Below are 21494 nucleotides of genomic sequence, written 5' to 3' on the forward strand. Positions count from 1 at the left end.
GAAAGGAAAATGAGAGATTTCAGGGTTTTCCTGGGCAGTTGGGCAGAGAGAGGGTGTTCTGTTGGAGCAGGCAGAGGAGGTGGAGAGGGTTGGATGGGGAGATGGGAACATCTCTGCCTTTGGCTTGAAAGCTTTTGTTTATTTGTGGTAAGCCTCTTTCTAGCCAGCAATTTTATATTATTTGAAGTTTGATTTGTGGTTGAGAGGTGAAGGAAATAAAACCAGGAGGCTAAATTTAACGTACGTATGTATGTATGTGTGTGTGTATCTGAGAGAGAAAGGAATTGTTAAAAACCAGGCTCAAACCAAGCCTTCAGAAGTATGTTTGTTTATATCCAGTCTCAAGGCCAATGCTTGCTTGCTTAAATAAACTGTAGGTATTAGCACAAAGAATGGTTATTATGCTTTCTTTCCAGGTATGAAATGCAAGATTCATGAAATTAACACATGACTGAAAAATGCAAACATATTTCTAATAATTAAAAACAAAGGCTCTTAAGTTAATCTTCATAAAGAGGCGAATAAACAGAAACACCATTGTTATTGTGCTAGTTTTGTCCCTATTATTTACATAATAGTATTAATTTACACAGAAAAGCTTCAGCCTAAGCCTAGTGCCTCCTTCCTTTTGTTTCTCATTTTTCTGAAACCAGAATGTCTCCTTCAGTAAAGAACACAGCACCTGAACCAAGCAGTCTGACGCCTGATGTTTCTCTATATAGTGCAATGTTACATTTTTGTTTCTTTCTGTTATTTCCCGCTCATATGAAGATTATTCCCTAAGGCCAACATCAGTGTGAGCACGGCTGTCCTCTGAGTTTATCATTTTGACTGCCCTCTGAGATGAAGTGGGGAGAGTAAAGGATGAGGTTCCTACCATTGTTGGCTGAACCCACCTGGAAACATTTCATACTGGAGGTCATTCTTGAGCTGGGATGAGAAGGCGTGGAGAGACAGGATTGGAGGATAGGAAACGAAAGGGTGCTCGGGGAGGAGGAATGGGCTTGTCACAGGTGGAGTTTCATGAAGCCTGTGAAGATGCTTTTGGATTGGCAGTCGGTCTCTCTGTCCTGGGCCCTGTGGCATCATGGGGGAGAACACAGTCTGTGGGATCCGACAGGATCTGAGTCTAACCCCGCGTGCAGCTCCCTCCACTCTGTTCTCAGCTTTCCCATCCAGATCAGGATCGGGTTGATGAAGGTGGTGTCTAGTGGAGTTCAGCATCTCAGGCTTGGAGTCGCACTGCTGCAGGGTGATTCAGACACATTATTTTGGTCCCTTGTGCCTCATTTTCATCCTCTGTAAACTGGGAGTAATAATACTTACCCATAGGGTCATTGTAAGGGTTAAATAAATTAATGGGTTTTAACACCTAGAGGGCATCCCAGTGGCTCAGTGGTAAAGAATCCTCCTGCAATGCAGGAGACTCAGGTTCGATCCCTGGATTGGGAAGATCTCCTGGACGAGGGCATGGCAACCCATTTCAGTATTCTTGCCTGGAGAGTCTCGTGGACAGAGGAGCCTGGCAAGCTACAGTCCATAGGGTCACAAAGAGTCAGACACAACTGGGCATGCGCGCACGCTTACGCACGCTTACACACGCTAACACCTAGAGCAGTAGCTGATGTGTAGTAAGCATCCAACAAATATGAGTACTCCTGACTTATCCTGTGTCTGAGGGTTTAGGTTAGAGATGCTAGAATCGTCTGAGTTGGAGTCTGAATTAGCTGTGAGAGGCCTGGTTCTCTCAGCCTTCTTTTTCTGGCATTTCTCTTGGCAGTGTCTGTTTGGCTGTAGCAGACCTTGGTGACAGAAGGAATGCCCTCCCGAGACTGCCTGTTTACCTTTTCAGAATGTTGCCTGATAGAAGGTTCTTCCTGATGGGGAACAGAAGGGGCAGAGAGATGACCTTTGACCTGAGGAGTGTGTATTTGTGTGTGTGTGTGTGCACACACACATGCATGTCACCGCTCAGCAGTGGCAGGGCAGTGGTGGTGGGGAAGGGCATCCAAGCTCCCCTCCCGGCCTACACCCTATTAATCTTGCACTACAGAGGTATTTTGTTTCTTTACAGCCGCATGGATAGCCTTTTTGTCTTCCTGCATTTGGGAAATAAATCCAAAAGAAAGTGAACTATGAGCATCCTGGGATGTCCCCCACTCCTGTACCGGGTACTTAAGGATGGAGGACATCCCTTTGCATGCCCCCCTTTCAGGCCCCTTGGTAGCCAAGAGGCATTCCTTTGGTGGTAGTGAGCCTCCCTGCTCTTCTCCTTTCCCTGTAGCAGGATGGGACAGCCAGGCCCCATCATGAACCGCCTGGAGAGAAGTTGGTGGAATTTGGCTGCTCTGAGATAGAGTTTGTTTTTGGAAATCTCCCTCCTCTTTGCTACATCAGGATCTGGATGGCAGAGTCTGAGCAGACCCTGGCAATTCCCAAGGAGGGAGTCCTCCTCTCCCTCCTCCACACAGTTCCCTCCCACTGTGTCTTCTTATCATTCAGGAAGCCTTGGCCGCTGGGTCCTGGCTCTTGTCCTCCAGAAGTGGAGCTCTGTGCTTCAAGCCTTGTCATTTCTTCTCTTGCGTTTGGGAGGACAAAAGCCACAATGCTCCAAGCCCAGGGTCTTCTCTCCCTGCTCATCTTACAGATTTCTTGAGGTTCAGGGTGGACCCCAGAATCTTTTGTTCCTTCCCTCTCTCCCTTGCTCAGCTTCATTCAGGATATGTCCCGCCCAGCCTACTGTCCCCAGTCAGACTGCCCGGACGTGCCTCCTCATCTCAGAGGGAGAGCAGATACAATGTCAAATGACTGGGATCAAGTTCAGTCATTCAGTTGTGTCCAACTCTTTGCAACTCCGTGGACTGCAGCATGTCAGGCTTCCCTGTCCATCACCAACTCTAGGAGCTTGCTTAAATTCATGTCCATTGAGTTGGTGATGCCATCCAATCATCCTCTGTCATCCCCTTCTCTTCCTGCCTTCAATCTTTCCCAGCATCAGCGTCTTTTCCAATGAGTCAGTTCTTTGCATCAAGTAGCCAAAGTATTGGAGCTTCAGTTTCAGCATCAGTTCTTCCAGTGAGTATTCAGGACTGATTTCCTTTAGGATGGACTGGTTTGATCTCCTTGCTGTCCAAGAGACTTCCAAGAATCTTCTCCGACACCACAGTTCAAAAGCATCAGTTCTTCATCTCTCAGCTTTCTTTATAGTCCAACTCTCACATCCATTCATGACTACTGGAAAAACCATAGCCTTGACTAGACAGACCTTTGTTGGCAAAGTAATGTCTCTGCTTTTTAATATGCTGTCTATGCTTAGAAGGAAACATAAGTTTCCTTCTAAGAAGTAAGCGTTTTTTAATTTCATGGCTGCAATCACCATCTGCAGTGATTTTGGAGCCCAAGAAAATAAAGTCTGACGCTGTTTCCCTGTTTCCCCATCTATTTGCCATGAAGTGATGGGACCGGATGCCATGATCTTAGTTTTCTGAATATTGAGCTTTAAACCAACTTTTTCACTCTCCTCTTTCACTTTCATCAAAAGGCTCTTTAATTTTTCTTCACTTTCTGCCATAAGGGTGGCGTCATCTGCATATCTGAGGTTATTGATATTTTTCCCGGCAATCTTGATTCCAGCTTGTGCTTCATCCAGCCCAGCATTTCTCATGATGTACTCTGCATATAAGTTAAATAAGCGGGGTGACAATATTCAGCCTTGACGTACTCCTTTCCCAATTTGGAACCAGTCTGTTGTTCCATGTCCGGTTCTAACTATTGCTTCCTGACCTGCATACAGATTTCTCAAGAGGTGAGTCAGGTGGTCTGGCATTCCCATCTCTTTCAGAATTTTCCACAGTTTATTGTGATCCATGTAGTCAAAGGCTTTGGCATAGTCAATAAAGTAGAAATAGATGTTTTTTAATTTTCATGGCTGCAGTTACCATCTGCAGTGATTTTGGAGCCTAAGAAAATAAAGTGTGTCACTGTTTCCATTGTTTTCCCATCTATTTGCCAGGAAGTGATGGGACCGGATGCCACAGTCTTAGTTTTTTGAATGTTGAGTTTTAAGCCAGCTTTTTCACTCTCCTCTTTCACTTTCATCAAGAGGTGATAAATATCCCAAACACAGGGTGGTGAAAATCCTGGGGGAATTCAGAGAAGAAAATGATTTATTTCAACCAAAAAGACTTATGGAAGAGATGGCATTGGAACCGGGCCTTAGAGAACAATGATTTGGACTGGGATGAGGATGGAAAACAGAGTGAACAGAGGCACTGGGTGGAGTGCCTGGGGTGCTCAGGAATTAGGACGAGTGCGGTGTGGCTGGAGTCGTGGGTAGAGTGTCGGAAGTAGGTAGATCTGAGTTGAAACTGGAAAAGCAGGTTGGGATTTGGATTGGGGTCTGTATGGTTTGGGTCAACATTACCTGGAGGCAGTGAGGAGCCAGGGAGGGTTTATAAGCACAGAGCACTCCCTTACAAATAGCATACTGGTTAGGGGTGGGAGAAAATGAATACTTCAAAACAATCATATGCACAATCACTTTCCATTTCACTTGAGCTTGTGGTGAGTTCTGCATTGACTGTGAGACCAGCATGAGTTAACCAGGCAATGAGGTGAGAAGAAAAGCAGAAGCAAGCTGCTTATGCTGTGAGAGGACATTCGTTGGAACTGGGGCCCCAGAGAGCACACTCATGACCAGCGTGGGGAGGCGTTAGCACTTTGTGGTAGCCAGAGCTGTGTGGCCACCAAGCGGCTGCCTCAGGAAGTGGGGAGTTTCCTATCACCGGTGAGTTTTGAGCATCAGCTGAAGATCAACCTCCATAACCCCCGAGCTCTCCTGGGTCCTAAGATTTGGTTCACTAAGATTCTCTAGGGCTTCTCTGATGGCTTAAGGAATCCTCCTACAATGCCGAAGATGGAGGAGCTGCGGATTCTATCCCTGGGCTGGAGGAAATGGCAACCCACTCCAGTATTCTTGCCTGAAAAAATCCCATGGACAGAGGAGCCTGGTGGGCTCCAGTCCATAGGATCACAAAGAGCTGGACATGATTGTGCAACTGGGCACACACACACACAAGTTTCTCTAAGTGGCCATGGTGGGAGAAGGGGGCCTCCAGACGAGTCAGTGCTAGAAAAGTTTCTCTGGGACAGAAACCAGAATATCTGATTTCATTCTCCTCCCTGGGCTTTCCCTCCTGTCCCCACCGCCTGCATGTCTGGGGATGGACTGGAGTGACGCCTGGCATGCTGTAAATGGAATAGGGAGAGATGAGTCAGTTAAACCTTGCAAATCTCTTCTTGGAAGCCCCTTGATTCCATTCAGACCATGTTGACCAAGTGATGGACACAGTTCTGGAGAACCACATGAATAATGAGCATGTCTCATTCATGCCTAGGGTACTTTCTGATGAATCAAAGCATTTTTCTGTCACTTACTGTCTCAGTGACCCTGGGAAGCACCTCGGATGCTGCTGGCAGAGCCAGGCCATGGTACCTGTCCCAGTTCATTTGGTTCCACAGGCATTTATGTCACATCTGTTCAGAGCTGGGCATTGGGCCAGGAACTGCTGTCACAAAGATGAAGGAGACACAGCCCTATCCTCATGAAATTCACACTGTGGTTGGGGAATGAGGGCCCTTAAATAAGGAAGTGTACAATACAGAGTGTTACAGTGCAGCTGTAGGGATGTGCATGCACTTTGGGGTTCTAGGAACATAGGAGGGGAAATCCAGGAGGGCTTCCTGGAAGAGTGAGGCCATTCAGAATTCTTGGCAGTTCTTCCCCCCTGATAATACTGGCAGTAGCACTTTGTAGATTATGGAGCACTTTTGCAGGTGTCATTCATCATCCCTCCTTTCAGCAAAAATTTCCTTTTCAAGTTTGATTCATCTTCTATTTGGTTTAGTGGAGATGGAATGCTCAAAGTTTATTGTTTTTTTGTGTTTCTCTTTTTCTTTTTTAAAATTAAACTTTTTAGTTTGAAATAATTGTAGGTTTACATGCAGTGCTAAAAAAATAATGTGGAGGGATCCCATATACCCTTATCCAGTTTCCTCCAATGATAACATCTGGTAAAATCACACTGGGATATCGATGTTGATAAACTCACTGGGATACTGGCCATGAAGACAAAAAAAAAAAAAAAAAACGAGAACAAAAAGGCCTGCCCTCAGGAGTTGACATTCTTATCACTTCCTGTATGCCTGGTCATGACCCTATGCTGTAGGTCCTGTATCCCCATGTTGAAAATGAGAGGAGCCGAGAACGTGAGGCGCCTGGCCTGGCTCCGCGCTGCACGAACCTTGCCTGTGGCAGACTTGAGCCCTGTCCTCCTCCTCCTGTCCGCAGAACTGGCGGGTTCCTCAGCCGCACTCCTGCCTGTCATCAGGCCAGGCCCTGGGGACACGCCCCCCCACCCCCCACTCCTGCTCCGTCCTCCTCTGGGTAGGTGCATAGTTGAGCAGGTGTCTGGTCCCTCAGGTGGGGGAGTGGTTGGCCTGGCTCTGGCCCGTCTCCCGAGGGCCGCCTCGGGCCCAGCGGTGAACCTGGAGGACTCAGCAGGTGATGGGGAAGCCCTGTGGTGGCCCCGGGAGGCCAGCCGAGGCAGCAGCCCCGCAGCCTGCCCCCTGCACTGCCCTGCTTCGCGCTGCCCTCCTTCTCACGTGTCTGTGTTTCTTTTCTCCTCCATGCTATGGCAGTGGTGCCCCGTGCTGATGAGACAATACTTGGTGCAGCCCCAGGCAGTCCTTTTCCAGGTAATTTCCTAGGGACCCAAGTGACACCAAGCACACACCTCCCTGGGGCGCGCGCCGCCTCGAGTCCCCGCTACGAGTCTATTGCCTTCCCTGCTGCCTAGTGTCCAAAGTGTGGTCCCTCTCCTTATCCTTTGGATCTTCACTGTCGCCCCGGCAGGCAGGCGGCGGAGGGTTAGACTTAAATCTCATTTTATGAATGAGGAAAATAAGGCTCTGAGAACTGGCCCGGCTTGCCTGAGGTCACACAGGTGAGATAGAGGCAGGGCTGGGGCAGGAACCCTGTGTTATTGCTCCTAGTTCACTGTTCTTTCTACTACAGGATCAGCAGCTTTATTTTATGCAGATAAAAATTAGCTAAGAAGTCCGTTCACCTCTCTCAATCAGTTTTTCCAGGTTAGAAAAGATAACCCTGAACATCCTTCTGGCTCAGACATTTGAGAGTGCAAGAGGAGGTGCATACCTGGTACCTACCTGGTGGGACTTGAACTTGAGGCCTCCTAGGGGTCTGTGGCAGTAGGTGGGGACTTTTTTTTTTTTCTCAATAGATATTTTATCAATCAAGATGCAAATACTAAAAATGTGGAGCCCACTCATCTAAACCATGCTTGACAAATGATTGCCTATCTTTTTTTAACTTTTTATTTTATATTAGTGCATAGTTGATTAACAATGTTGTGTTATTGACTATATACCAATGCAAAATCAGTTCAGTTCAGTTTAGTCACTCAGTCATGTCCGACTCTTTGTTACCCCATGGACTGCAGCACGCCAGGCTTCCCTGTCCATCAGAAGAAAAGGTTTAAAAAAATAAATTAAGTCACACGAGGAGAGACTTTTCTCAAAAAAAAAAAAATATTGTGTTAGTTTCAGGTGTACAGCAGAGTGATTTAGTCATACATATCCATGTATCTATTCTTTTTCAAGTTCTTTTCCCATTTAGGTTGTTACATTATATTGAGCAGAATTCCCTGTGCTCAAGGATAGGTGGGTCCTTGTTGGTTATGTACTTTAAATATAGCAATGTGTACATGTCAATCTCAAACCCCCAATCTATCCTTCCACCCCACCCCTTCCCCCCTTGGTGACCATAAATTCGTTCTCTAAATCTGTGAGTCTGTTTCTGTTTTGTGAATAAATTCATTTGTATCAGTTTTTTAGATTCCACGTGTAAGTGATATACAGTATCTGTCTTGCTCCGTCTGACTTAAGACCCTCAGTGCGACAATTGGTAGGTCCGCTCGTGTTGCTGCAAATGGCATTGTTTTGTTCTTTTTAATGGCTGAGTAATATTCCATTGTATGTATGTACCACGTCCTCTTTATTCATTTGTTTCTCGATAGACATTTAGATCGCCTCTATGTCTTGGCTGTTGTAAACAGTGCTGCAATGGACACTAGGAGGCATGTTCCCTTTCAGACTTTTTTCCAGATACATGCCCAGGAGGGAGATTGCTGGGTCATATGGTAACTCTAGTTTTAGTTTTTTGAGGAACCTCCATACTGTTCTTCATAGTGGCCATACCAATTTACATTCCCACCAACAGTGTAGGAGGTTCCCCTTCTCTTTATACCTTCTCCAGCATTTATTGTTTGTAGATTTTTTGATGATGGCCATTCTAACTGGTGTGAGGTGATGTCTGATTGTAGTTTTGATTTGCTTCTCTAATAATGAGCGACATTGAACATCTTTTCATGTAAGTAGGCAGAGAAGTTTTTACCCCAGTTGGTTCCATTGGAGTGGACCCTCTGGGACTTGCTGTGTTGTTATTCAGTCTCTAAGTCATGTCTGACTCTTTGCAACCCCATGGACTTTAACATGCCAGGCTTCCCTGTCCTTGACTATCTCCTGGAGTTTGCTTAAGCTCACGTCCATTGAGTTGGTGATGCCATCCAACCATCCCATCCTCTGTCGCTCCCTTCTCCTCCTGCCCTCAGTCTTTCCCAGCATCAGGATCTTTTCCAGTGAGTCAGCTCTTCGCATGAGGTGGCCAAAGTATTGGAGCCTCAGCATCATTCCTTCCAATGAATCAGGGTTGATTTCTTTTAGGATTGACTGGTTTGATTTTCTTGCAGTCCAAGGGACTCTCAAGAGTCTCCTGGCACCACAGTTCAAAAGCATCAATTCTTTGGTGCTCAGCTTTCTTTATGGTCCAACTCTCACATCCATACATGACTATTGGAAAAACCATAACTTTGGCTGTGTGGACCTGTGGCTTGCTGACCTCAGTTTATTTTCTTTCCTGGGTCATAGTCAAGAACAGAACCAAGGAGCCCTAATGGGAAGGGAGAAGAAGCACAAAATCCACAAAAAGAACTCCCCAAACTTGTAAAAGTAGGAATGTGGAATATAACTGTTGCCTGCAGATGTTGGTGGCTTGACAGCCAATGGAGGGAGGGTGGGGGATTGTGTTCCCAAGGGCATGGGTGCACCAACACAGCCCCACTGTTTAGCCCTTGGCTTTCCAAACAACTATGAATATGGAAATAGATGCCACTGTTACCAGGAAAAGAGACACCAATCATGGGTTCCCTCTTTCCTTGTCTTTCTCCTGATCATCCCTCCCATCTTTCTTTTCCTGTCATTCTTTCTACCTCTCCCAGCCTCCACTTTCAAAAAGGACTTGAAGTATCCTGCAAAATAAACAATGACCTATATCTACATTAGCTAAGGCTGAAAAAGTTCAGAGATTATGCAGAGGAAAGACTAAGATCATTCTACCAGGTGCCGGCAATGATACACTTGTGGTGACTAAGCTCTGAATTTGACTAAGCTTCCTGGCAACCAAAGCAAAGAAGGATATGTAGGTTTTCCAATGTCCTTGTAGTAAATTTTTTTTTTTTTTGGGGGGGGGTGGGTAATGAATTGTAGAAGACATTGACATGGAATTTGAATGTTCTAATGGGAGTGTCTCTAGAGGATTTTTTTTTAAGTTCTTAGTATGGCTCTTTTTTTTATTGCCTCTAATCAGTGCTGAATGCCTGATATTCTGTCCCAGAACAAGAAATCACTTCCTCAGGGACTACACCTCATGGTAGACAAGGACATTGTCTTCTGGTCACCTGACTTGTTGAGGGGTAGGGGTGGCAGCTTAGCATATTATTTCCAACTCTTGCTCACACCCTCCCCAGTTAACGTTTGGATTTTGTGGTGAATATCATGCTCCTGGATCATGCATTCATTCATTCAACAAACACTTAGGGGGCTCTCAGGCTACTTCCTGCTCTGTGCTCTCAAGGCAACCTGGAGGGAGATAGACAAACAGCCAGTATACATGTTGGGAAGTATGATAATAGAGATCTGTGCAAAATGACACCAACTATGGAAACACAGACAAGGGAATCATGATTTCTTTGTAGGAATGTGGGGTCCAGGAACGGCTGCACCAAGGAGATGACATTTGAACTGAGTCTTGTGAGTTTAAGTGGCTGAGTGAGGTACACTTTCCAGGCAGAGGTAGGACAGTTCCTGGAGTGGCTGAGGAATAGACAGTGGAACGAGGGTCCAGGGACCCCAGGAGATGAGGGAGAAGGCAGTTGCCTCAAAAAATCACAGGCAGCTCAGTGGGACAGAGAATGGTGAGAAATGAGGGAATAATTACAAAGCAAATGTAATGACAGCATTTCATGCAGGAGCAGAGCAGGAGCTATAGAACCCCACCAAAGGAGAGAGATTGGGCTCAAGCCCTGTGAGCAGGAGGTGGTGGGAGTCACACGTGGTAAAGGGCAGTGACAGCTGGCTTATGAACCCAGCTGTCTTCTCAGCCCCAGCTCTTTTAGGGAAGTTCGTTGCACCTTCTGGCAACCTCTGGTGCTTGAGCAACTGGATTTTTGGATCTCCCACTGCATGTCTTACACAAGTTGAAGATTTTGTGTCTGGAAGAGATGATTCAAACCCAGTTGCTGAAGTCACTGAACAAACCTTGATACTGAATTTACTCACTAAAACAGAATCAAATAAAAAGCCTCTTCCATCTCGATATTAAATATGTTAAGAGGAAGGGTTGGCCATCCTCTGATTATTTTCTTAAACCCGGTTGGCTATGCTTCCTTGGGAAATAGAGGCTTTCTCTTGTGGACACAGCTGCCCAGCCCAGGGTCTAGGAAGGGGGCAGACCTGGTAGTGGGGTAGGGAGGGGCACAGGGGTGCCACTCGTAGCCAAGATGCTGCCTGGTTCTCCTGAGGATAAGGGTCACTCATTTGTTTGTTCACCCAAGTGTTCAGTGTGCAGGCTCTTCAGAGTCGAATCCCAGCTTGTCTACTTTTTCATCTGGACCTCTTCCTCCTGCAGCTGTTGACACGTGCCTTGTTTTTGGATCACTCCCATCTCACCTCTGAGCTTTCTTTCAGCTCTACTCAGCTTGGGGGTCAGAAATTGCTCAAGTCCAGGATAAATAGCAGCTTGCCCAAGAAACATTTCCTTACCACTTCCTGTGCCGTGTCAATGAATGGCTCTGTGCCTTTGTCCCTGTTGGATGGAGCTTCAGGACCACGTGTCTTTTCCCTTGAGATGTGTGGATAAAGGTCAGAGAGCATGTTTGGTCCTCACATGCCATCTTGCACACACAAAAAAGCTCAATAAACACTAAGCATGCACTATGCTCAGACCTCTACTAGGACACAGGAACCTAGGGAGATGATAGGCACTGTCCCCATCCCAGGATCTCAGAAACCCCAGAGACCCTCACAGAGACAATTTGACCTCCTGGTTTTGCACGTGGCAATGCACTGAAGGAGAGCCTCCAATGAGCTTTACATCTTAATTTTTTAAGCAAATTAGGAGGCTAATGCACGAACAAGTCCCATTCTGTGCTGGATAAAGTCTAGACAGTGACCTTTACTCAATAGCTTCCTGCTGCCTGGAATGAAGACCGCTGGGTGAGACCTACAGCCAGAAATATATTGTCATCTCTACCTAGTACACACATATCCACTTACATCGAAACAAAGAATGATGAAACAGGATTTACTTGTTCTATGTGAGAGACTCTTCTGTTCTAGTCGACTCTGTTTTCCATTTTAAAGGTTAGTACTAGCACAGTGGTTTCCTACCTGTTGAAGGGTTAGGACACGGTATGAAAATCGTTAGGGTAATTGTCCAGATTTTGGAGTCAGATGGACCCAGGTTTGCATCCTGGCTCTGGCACCTAGAAGCTGTACGACATTAGGCAAACACTTTCCTCCTACGTTAGAAGTCTCAGTTTCTTCATCTGTACAATAGGAATAATGTAGACCCTACTACATGGGGGTAAGTGTGAGGATTAAATGGGATAACACAGATAAACGCCCCTGGCATAGAGTAAGTGATTGATAAGTGTGAGCTTTGACATAGTTGTGAATATTATGGTTCTTATTGTCCTTGTGCTGCTCTGGACTCCTGCTTCCTGGGGAGTGGTAGTCAGAAAGGACTTCCCAGAGGAAGAAGCACTGAAGCAAGGCAGCGGGTTGGCCAGGAATCCCTACTGTCCTCACAGTGACCAGGAACTCTATGTGAGCATCCCAGGGGCATACATTTTCTTTTCTATGAAGGGCAGACTTGTTCCCAAGTCTGGACCATGTTAGATGCTTTTGCCTTTCACATTTAGGTCTCTAATCCACCCAGAATTGATTTTTGTGTCTGGTGTAAAGTAAAGATCCAATTTCTTTTTTCCCTCCTTGTTTCTGAGTGGATAACTGGTTCCCCGGCGCTGTTTATTAGAGTCTCATCCTTCCCTGCTGATTTGTACATCACCTCTCTCATATATCAAGGTTCCATACATGCGCAGATCAGTTTCTGGACTTGATTCTGTTTCATTGGTAGATTTATCCATGCCTGTGCCAGTCCCATACTGTCTTAATTACTGCAGCTTTATAGTGATTCCTGATGTCAGGGAGGCCGGTCGCCATCTTGTCCTTCTCCTGTAGAAGCCCCGGGGCTGGCTCCAGGCCTATGCTGTTCTCTGCACGTTGCAGAATCAGCCTCTGCTGGAGACAGATGCAAAGTCCTGGGAGCTCTGGACAAGAATCCATCTCAGGGTGCCTGGACCTGCAGTACCTCCTGGACACATGGCTGCCACCCACTGTGCTCAGCATTTGAGCTGCCCTGGAATTACTTTCTAATTCATTTGCAGAGAAAAGCACTAGGGATGTGCCTGAGTCTTCGTGCCCTCTGCCTGCCACTTGCCCAGTGACTCCTCTGGTTTCCCTCCCAGTGACTCAGTCCTTATCACCCTACCCAGGGAGCCTGTAAACTCCTTTCACTAGACTGCTTGTTTCCTTGTCCTTGTCTGCTAAGGACAGACAGAAAGGCATCATCCATTGGCAATGCCAGGGTGATGGAGGAGACTCCCTGCACCAGAGGTTGGCACAGCCAAATTCTTTGGCTTGGGTATCTGTGAATAATTTCTTTACCTGAAGATAGGCCTGGGATTGAGGTGGGGAATGGGAGGAAGAGACCTGTCACTCTTGCTGTAGTTTTTCCTGGAGTGGGAAGACCCATGTCGGCAGCTTCACAACCTTTCCAGTGACCATTCTGACAGTGGTGCCAAGGACATGACACTTCACGAGCTCTGGTTTCATGCAATGGCTTAAAGAAAAGAGTAGGACTCATGGGCCAAGTGTACATGATTGCAATGGACTTGGTAAATCAGTTTTCAGCATACTGGTGTTTACATGCTTCCAGAATCCAAAAACATTTGCTTTGATACGATGGTTTTGGGGTGAGAGTTTATGGTGAACCATCTCTTGTCGACCCTGGGCAAAGCCCTCTCCCCTTGGGTCTCAGTTTCCTCCTCTGTGAAATGAGGGTTTCAACTAGGTGATGACCCAAATTTCCTTTAGCCCTCGTTTTTGTGATTGTACACTTGTGGTTTAAGAGCACAGAAATGAGAAACTTTCCTTTCCAGTGTCTTGGCTACAAGATTCATGCTTCTGCCTCGCTTTGGTTATAGATGCCTTCCTCCTTGCATAGAGGAGGTTGGTTGTCCCTGGCTGGCTGGGGCTGAGGGAAGGGAACCTGCAGGCCATGAAGAAGCAAGGTTTGAATTCTCGTGAAGCTGCAGTGAATCTTGTCCACCTCCTCACTTGGGGAGATGTCCTGGTTCTGGATACCTGTCTTGTTCTGTCAAGCTGAATGTGTCCTCTCAATACTGGGGATCCGTGAGCCCCCCAGGAGCCTTGATGCTGGTATGGGCTAGCTGGCTGAGCCCAAAACGTGGCAGTGGTATTTGGCTGGAGTGCTTTGGAACCTCCATGCTAAGACATCTGTCTTGTTTCCTCTTTCAGACCGCCGATTATTCCACCATGGCCTCGCTGGCAGGAGGGCTGGATGACATGAAGGCCAACCTGACCAGTCCCACCCCCGCTGACATCGGGAGCAGTGTGCCTGGGCCACAGTCCTACCCCATTGTGACAGGTGAGGGCACCTGGGGTGTGGTGGGGCAAGGAGCGAGTGGCAGGGAGAGAGGGAACGTATGTGATGACGAAAATGGCTTCTTGGTGCTTTGGGGCTTGACAGGGGCCATCTTTCTTTTAATGAGGTTATGAGGTTCTGGAACAGGTTGGGGGCCTGAGACATGGCTGTAGATGCTCTGATAGAGCCAGAGGAGAGCAGGAGCAAATGGGCAGTGGGCTGGGGGCTGGACGGAGCAGGGAAGCCTCGCATCAAGGGGCTGGGTGATTTCGGGGCCCCTGGGACCTGGACTGAAGTGTTCAGATGGCTGGGATTTAGCTGGCTGGGAGAAAGGCAGTCCTGGTGGGCTGCAGCCCATAGGGTGAGTGGGATTCCTGGTAGATTGCTGCCAGGAGTTTCAGGTTTCCAGGTGGAGTCAAGAAGGAAAGGAGGTTTAGACTACCTTTCTCAAAGACCAGTTGCTTGAGCTATCAGTGTGAAGATGAAGCGTGTGGGCACTGGAGGCATGCTGCTGGACTTGAACTTGTGGTAGCTGCATATTCTTGAGGAAGTTAAATAAGAATTCTGGTCTAATAGATGGTTTTTTCATCAGTAAAATGGTGCTAGCACCTACCCCATGGTGTTGCTGTGAGAATTGAATGCTGCAATCACATGAGCTGCTTAGACTCTGGTCTAGCACACACAAGCTCCCATTACAGCGTGATTATTACTCCTTGTGAGGTGGCTGGTCACATCAGGCTCACTAAGGGGCTGGACCAGAAGGGTGGGACAGGAAGACACCCCACCCTACTCCAGCAGCACCAGGCTAAAGCGGATGGACAGACTCAGCCACCAACTCTGGGAAGATGTCTGATTGAACAGGCAAGAGGCAGTCCTGGGTATTGAACAGACAGTGGGAGGCTGGGGGCACTGGGATGAGAGCCTAAGGTAGTGGGATGTCTCTGTAGACTGATACACGAGACACAGGAAGCAGTGACAGAAACAAGGTGTTCTTAGAAATGTGAGTGGGCTGTGGTTGCATCAGGGCTGGATCTGGGTTAGAACTTTAGGGAAATTGCTGGATGAGGCAGGCTCTCTACTAGCTTCATGGAGGCTCCTAGGCAGGGCAGGCCCAGCTCTGAGACTGGAGCTCGTGGGGCTCAGGTGAGAGTAGCCAGGGCTCTTTTTGCAGATCCAGGTACCATGTGGAGATCAGTTAAGAAGCAAGAGTGACTTGGTCCACTGTCTACCTGAAATGGGGCCAGAGCCTGGAGGGCAACTGAGCCTACAAGGGATGGAGTGTCAGTAACAGAGCAAGGATCTATGGAGAACCTCAGTCAGAATGAACTGAGGTTCATTCTTTTGCTAACATCACAGGTGTCCCATGACTCCTCCCCCTTGGGGTCATGAGGGTCTGTGAGAAGATCTCTGACAGCATCCCCATTTTACAGATGCAGAAACCAAGTCTCAGGGAGAGGAGGTATAAAGGCGAAGGGAGAGAGGTAGAGCCGGCCTTCACAGTCTCCTGGGCCCTTATTCTTTTCAAAGAAGTACAAATAGTTGGATAGGTAGGGGTGATAAAGTAGAGAGAAGCCTGGACTAGTTAATAATAATAGTAAGTCACTTTGTCTAGTAGTTATGGAGTTCCAGACCCTCTGTAAGGTGAACTTGTTTGACCCTTGGAGGAGCCCCGGGAGGTGGGTACTATTATATCAGATCCATTTCTTAAAAGGCCTGGGGCAATACGTAGCTTGCCAGAAATCACAGCTAGTAAGCAGCAGAGATAAAACTGAAGACCCGGCGGGTACAGTCGGCCATTCTACCACACAGATAACCTGGGGCTAATCCTAGCGCCCTCACTTCCTTGCTGTGACTTTGGTCCTGGTCTCTCAGGGCCCTTGTGAGGATCACATGAGATCCCTACGGGGCCTGCTCTGCAGATGGAGGATTTGTTATTGGGTTTGGGGTTCATGGGTTTAGGCAGATCACAGGAAGACATATTCTACAATCTGCCCAAGCCTATTTAGATGGAAAGTAATCCAGTAAACGTTGAGACTGTGGTTGTATTTCTGAGACTCTTATCTATTGATGTGGCAAACTGGTGGTCAGTTGCCCAAAGGGCTAACCTAACCCACAGATTAGAACCATGTCTGAAAACAGATATGGTTAGTTGGGCCCACGTAGGACTTTTTATAAATTTGAGTCAACATTAAAAATTTTTTAATCTGCATCTCTGGCTCTTTTGAAAAATCGGAAGATCTGGCCATACTGGGTGGTATTCCTACATGGTCGTGGAAGGTGGAGGATAAGTGGCAGCAGCCCCTCAAGACAGGGCCTCCACCCCCCTGCTTTCTCATTATCTTACAAGCCTGATCTGGAAAGGAATTTGAGTTGAAAACCCTTGCTGCAGAAAGTGAAAGTGAAAGTGAAGTCGCTCAGTCATGTCTGACTTTGCGACCCGTGGACTGTAGCCCACCAAGCTCCTCTGTCCGTGGGATTCTCCAGGCAAGAATACTGGAGTGGGTTGCCATTTCCTTCTCCAGGGGATCTTCCCGACCCAGGGATCGAACCCAGGTCTCCCACATTCAGTGCTAAAAGCTAGCTGGGTGCTTTAGCTGTTCAGGGTCTGCAGAAGGCCAGTCTGGATGTGAGCTGAGTCTTTAGGTTAAACCCTTGACCAAAGATTTGTTTGTGTTTTGATCTGTCTATTTTAAAGTCACATCATAGAGCAGAAAATGAATACAAATATAAATATCTCCATACATAAGTCAGAATTACACATAATGTTGAACTATTAAAATTATTCTAATTATAAATATGTAACACATATACAATAGTATAATATTATAAATTATACCATTAGCTATTATATATTATATATATATTATATTATGCCATTATAATTTATAACCGTTAGCTTTCTTGTAAGTAAACAATAGCTAGCTAGAAAAATAAAATAGGGGAAAACATTAACAACAGCACCAAAATAAAAAAAAGAAAAAGAGAGAATGCTGAGGAATAAACTTAACATTAAAACTCCACTAAAGGGTATAAAAGAGTAAATGGAGGGACTTCCCTGGTGGTTCAGTGGCTAAGCCTCTTTGCTCCCAATGCAGGGAGCTTGGGTTCAATCCCTGGTCAGGGAACTAGATCCCACTTGCCACAACAAAGGTAGAAGGCCCTGCATACTGCAACTAAGACCCAGTACAGCCTAAATAAATAAATATTAAAAAAATAAATAAATGGAGAGCTACAGCTTGTTCTTAGATAGGAAGACAACATCATGAAGATGTCAGTTCCCCTATGCTATTAATTCAGAGCATTTTCAATCAAAATGCCAACAGAACTTAAGACTTGCCAAAATGACTCTAATTACTAGACAAAAACACTCAAGGGTAGCTAGAAAAACTCTGAAATAAAAAAAGTGAATAAAACAGCCTATTTTAAAATTTCATGATAGAGTTACAACAATTAAAACTACTAACTGAAAATGAAGCAAATAGACAAATGGAGCAGCAAACAGAGTTCAGGTCATTTGTCATTGCACCATGTGCTCAGCCATGTCTGACTCGTTGGGTGTTTATAGATACAGCATTTCAAATCAGTAGAGGAAATATAAATCACTCAGTTAACGGTGCTGGGACGATTGGCCTGTTGGATCCATACCTCACTCTCTGTGTCAGAATAAATTTCAAGTTGATCAAAACTTTAAATTGAAAGAATGAGGCCATAGTAAAGCTAGAAAAAAAACACAAGGGAAATATTTTAATAACCTTAGAGTGGGAAAGGCCTTTTAAAGTTTGTTCCAAATACAAAAGACAAAAATCATATCAATTACTGCTTAAAATATAAATAAAATATATTTATATATTTATAAAATATATATTTATAAATATATTTATATTTGTATAAAATATAAATGTTTAATATGTATGCAAAAACATTCAAAAGACAAAGAATAAAAAATTTTTAAGTGGAACACAGGTGACAAAAAGCTAATCTCCTTAATATATATAAAGAGGTTTTTAGAAAAAAAAGAGAAAAATCAATAGAAAAAAATGGGTAAAGGAAATAAACAGGAAAAATGCAGATGTCCCATGGCATATAAGAAGATATGCACTGTATTCATAATTTTAAAGCTAAAAATTAAAATAAACACGAGGCTGTAATAAAACCTATCAGCTTATCAAAGACTGAAATGTTTCTTGAGGCCCAACTGGAAAGGTTTCTGAAATAGATATTTTCATATACAGTTATAAGCATATAAATCAGTGCAGTGTTTTTTGGAAAGAAGTTTGTCAACAACTTTCAAAATTTTAAGTGGACATACCTACCATCTAACACAGAACTTTTATATTCACTTTAAGAACTTTATTTCACAGATATATTCACACAGATGCACAGTGATGCCTAAATCTATATAATAATGACAGAGTTATTTATCATGAAAAACAAATGGCAAAAACTCAGTGTTTATCACTAGGAGGTGGTTTAATAAATTATGGCTCCTTCACACAATAAACTACTCTGCAATCATTAAAAAGAATTAAGTAGAGCTATCTGCGCTGACATGAATGTGTTCAAGATATACGTTTAAGTAAATAAATAATTTTGCAGAATAATGTGTTTAGTATGATCCCATTAGTGAAAAAATATAAGGACACACACAGAGGCATGGACACACGTGTGCAGAGCAGATGCACATGTATGATGATTGGAGGAGACGCTGCTCGGCCCCTTCCCCTGCTTAATGGGGCACTGGAGTGCTGTGCTGAAACCAGGATTCTCTGCTCAGTCCCACCCGGTGTCCCCTGAGGGTAGCAAATAGTCATAGTGCCCCTTTACTCTCCTGAAATTAAGTTCATAAAAATATAGCCTATCTTCACAAGTGATTTCAAATAAAATAAAAATAATGCTCAACTATCAGATAAAGGATGTGAGAGTTGGACCATAAGAAGTCTGAGTGCCAAAGAATTGATGCTTTTGAACTGTGGTGTTGGAGAAGACTCTTGAGAGTCCCTTGGATTGCAAGGAGATCAAACCAGTCCATTCTGAAGGAGATCAGTCCTGAATATTCATTGGAAGGACTGATGCTGAAGATGAAGCTCCAATACTTTGGCCACCGGATGCGAAGAGCTGACTCAATGGAAAAGACCCTGACGCTGGGAAAGATTGAAGGCAGGAGGAGGAGGGGACAATAGAGGATGAGATGATTGGATGGCATCACCAACTTGATGGATATGAGTTCGAGCAAGCGCCAGCAGTTGGTGATGGACAGGGAAGCCTGGCGTGCTGCAGTCCATGGAGTCGCAAAGAGTTGGACACAACTGAACGACTGAACTGAACTAATTAGATAAAGGAGAAACAACTGAAATTGCTTTTAATTAATTGCTATGTACTTTGATAAGTAAATACTCTTGCATATCTAAACTGCAAGACATAAAGGAGTAGCCCAGGACTTGCCCGGTGCACAGAATCACCATGAACTCAGCAACAAACCTGAACACAGACTTACTGTGTCTGACATACTGTGAGCAGGAATTTACAAATAGGTGAGAAACTCTTGGCAAAGTTCCAAGTAAAACAAAGTACGAGCTTTACTCGATTTACACGGTAGTTGCATTCCTAGAAAATCCAGTGTATATTAAGACCATGGAAACTGCAAGTCCACATTTATATGTAAATGAAGTTCCATTCTAGATATAAATAATTATAAGCAGATTTCTCACCTCCATGTATGTTGGGCAGGACAGGACAATAGTGCAGCATGAAAGGCAGATTCTTCGTTGTGTGGGACTGTTCCACACCTAATCAGTAATGCCTGTCAAGCGTATAAAAGCCCCCACAAATTTTCAAAACACCCTCTAGGGGGAAGTTGACGACCCCACCGAGAGCTGTTAGAACACCTGGAAGGAATGCCCCTGAAAGCTGTTAGGGTGGGTCTCCATGTCACCACGTGGTGTTAATTTAATACCACCTGCCCTCATGGATGTGTTGACAGTTCTGAGCTCCTTGGGGAAGACCTGAGTCTTCCAGCCTCACCCTCCCCTTCTCCCCTCCTCACAAGGCCCAGAGTGCAGTGGGTCCTCAGCTCAGCTAGACGGCCACCCAGGGACGATCTCATTAGAGAAGGAGTCCATGTCTCTCCATCATTTTATGCCATATAAAATATTAAGTTAAACTGCTCCACCAGCTGGGGCCATGGTTCAGAAATGGCTCACCATTTGCAAAGCAGTGACATGACCTGCCCATTCCTGCATGGTCAGCAGTTTGGGTCCTGACTGGGGCTAGTTATCTACAGGTGTGTCCTGGGGTCACAGGCTTGATGACGGAACAGCCACTGTCCCTACCTGCCAGGGAGGACAGTAGGTGGACGCCAGCAAAGGACCTGGCAGGGTTTCTTCACTTTGCCTGAGAGAACAAAGGAATGGGGCCAGCCTATGTCCTTGCTGGCACCTTCCCCTGAGGAGCATCGCTTTGCGTCTGCAGCTGGAATGGCAGGAGGAGACTGAGAGAGGTGTCTTCTGGTTAAACAACTTTGAGAAACACCTGCCTGGTGAATGACCCAGGTCCTAGGGTCTGGGGCTTCCCTTGACACATCCCCTCTGAGTAGCAGAGACCATACAGGGATCAGTGGATGAGCACCCACAAAGACAGACAGATGCTCCAAAGCACCAAACCACCAGCTCTGATTTGCTGGTATCCCCCAGGCTCAGTGTGTAGACCCCCAGTATCCCAAACTTGGTACTTGAAAGAAAGGATTGTAAATCCATCTTCCGCCTTTCTCATGTAAACAGGGCTGAAGGAAAGAGCACCGAGACCCGGGCGTCAGCCTGGGTTTAAGCCTGGACTTTACTACCTGACTGTCCTGTTATTGTTCAGTCACTGAACTGTGTCCGATTCTTTTGCAGTTCCATAGACTGTAGCCCACCAGGCTCCTCTGTCTATGGGATTTCCCAGGCAAGAATACTGGAGTGGTTTTCATTTCCTCCTCCAGGGGTCTTCGCCACCCAGGGTTCAAACCTAACTGTTCTATCCTTCAGCAAATATATTGTCCTCTTTGATCCGCAGTTTTCCTATCTATGAAACGGGGATGACAATTCCTGGCCCACCTGCCACAAAGGCCATTGTGAGGATATAAGGAGAGTGAATGGAAAAGATTTGAGAGCCACTAAGGGGCCATCTGAGTGTGTGTGGGCAGGAAAGGGGATCTGGAGGGTCTGCGACCCAGTACTGGCTTTTTCTAGTCTCCTTCAGAACAAACATCCTGACCACAGATGTGCAGGTGGGAGGGTCCTGCAGGGCAACTGCTCACTTCGCGGCTGGAGAGACCCAGGTCCACAGGGCAGAGGTGACCTGGTCAAGGCCACAT

General features: G+C 45.8%; 1 protein-coding gene across 9 annotated transcripts in view; it reads left to right on the forward strand.

The window, feature by feature from the left end:
* The window catches only part of PAX5 (paired box 5), a 186596-nt gene that overhangs the window by 94752 nt on the left and 70350 nt on the right, over positions 1 to 21494 (forward strand). For 7 of the 9 annotated variants that reach the window (XM_042243239.1, XM_042243242.1, XM_042243245.1 and 4 more), the window contains 2 exons: positions 6700 to 6756; positions 14017 to 14146. In XM_042243239.1, coding sequence (XP_042099173.1) covers positions 6700 to 6756; positions 14017 to 14146 — 187 coding nt within the window. The remainder of the gene's footprint in view (positions 1 to 6699; positions 6757 to 14016; positions 14147 to 21494) is intronic. The other 2 variants (XM_004004249.5, XM_042243243.1) reach the window with 1 other exon arrangement.

The sequence above is a fragment of the Ovis aries genome, chromosome 2, assembly GCF_016772045.2.
Source record: "Ovis aries strain OAR_USU_Benz2616 breed Rambouillet chromosome 2, ARS-UI_Ramb_v3.0, whole genome shotgun sequence".
Classification (NCBI taxonomy): Eukaryota; Metazoa; Chordata; class Mammalia; order Artiodactyla; family Bovidae; genus Ovis; species Ovis aries.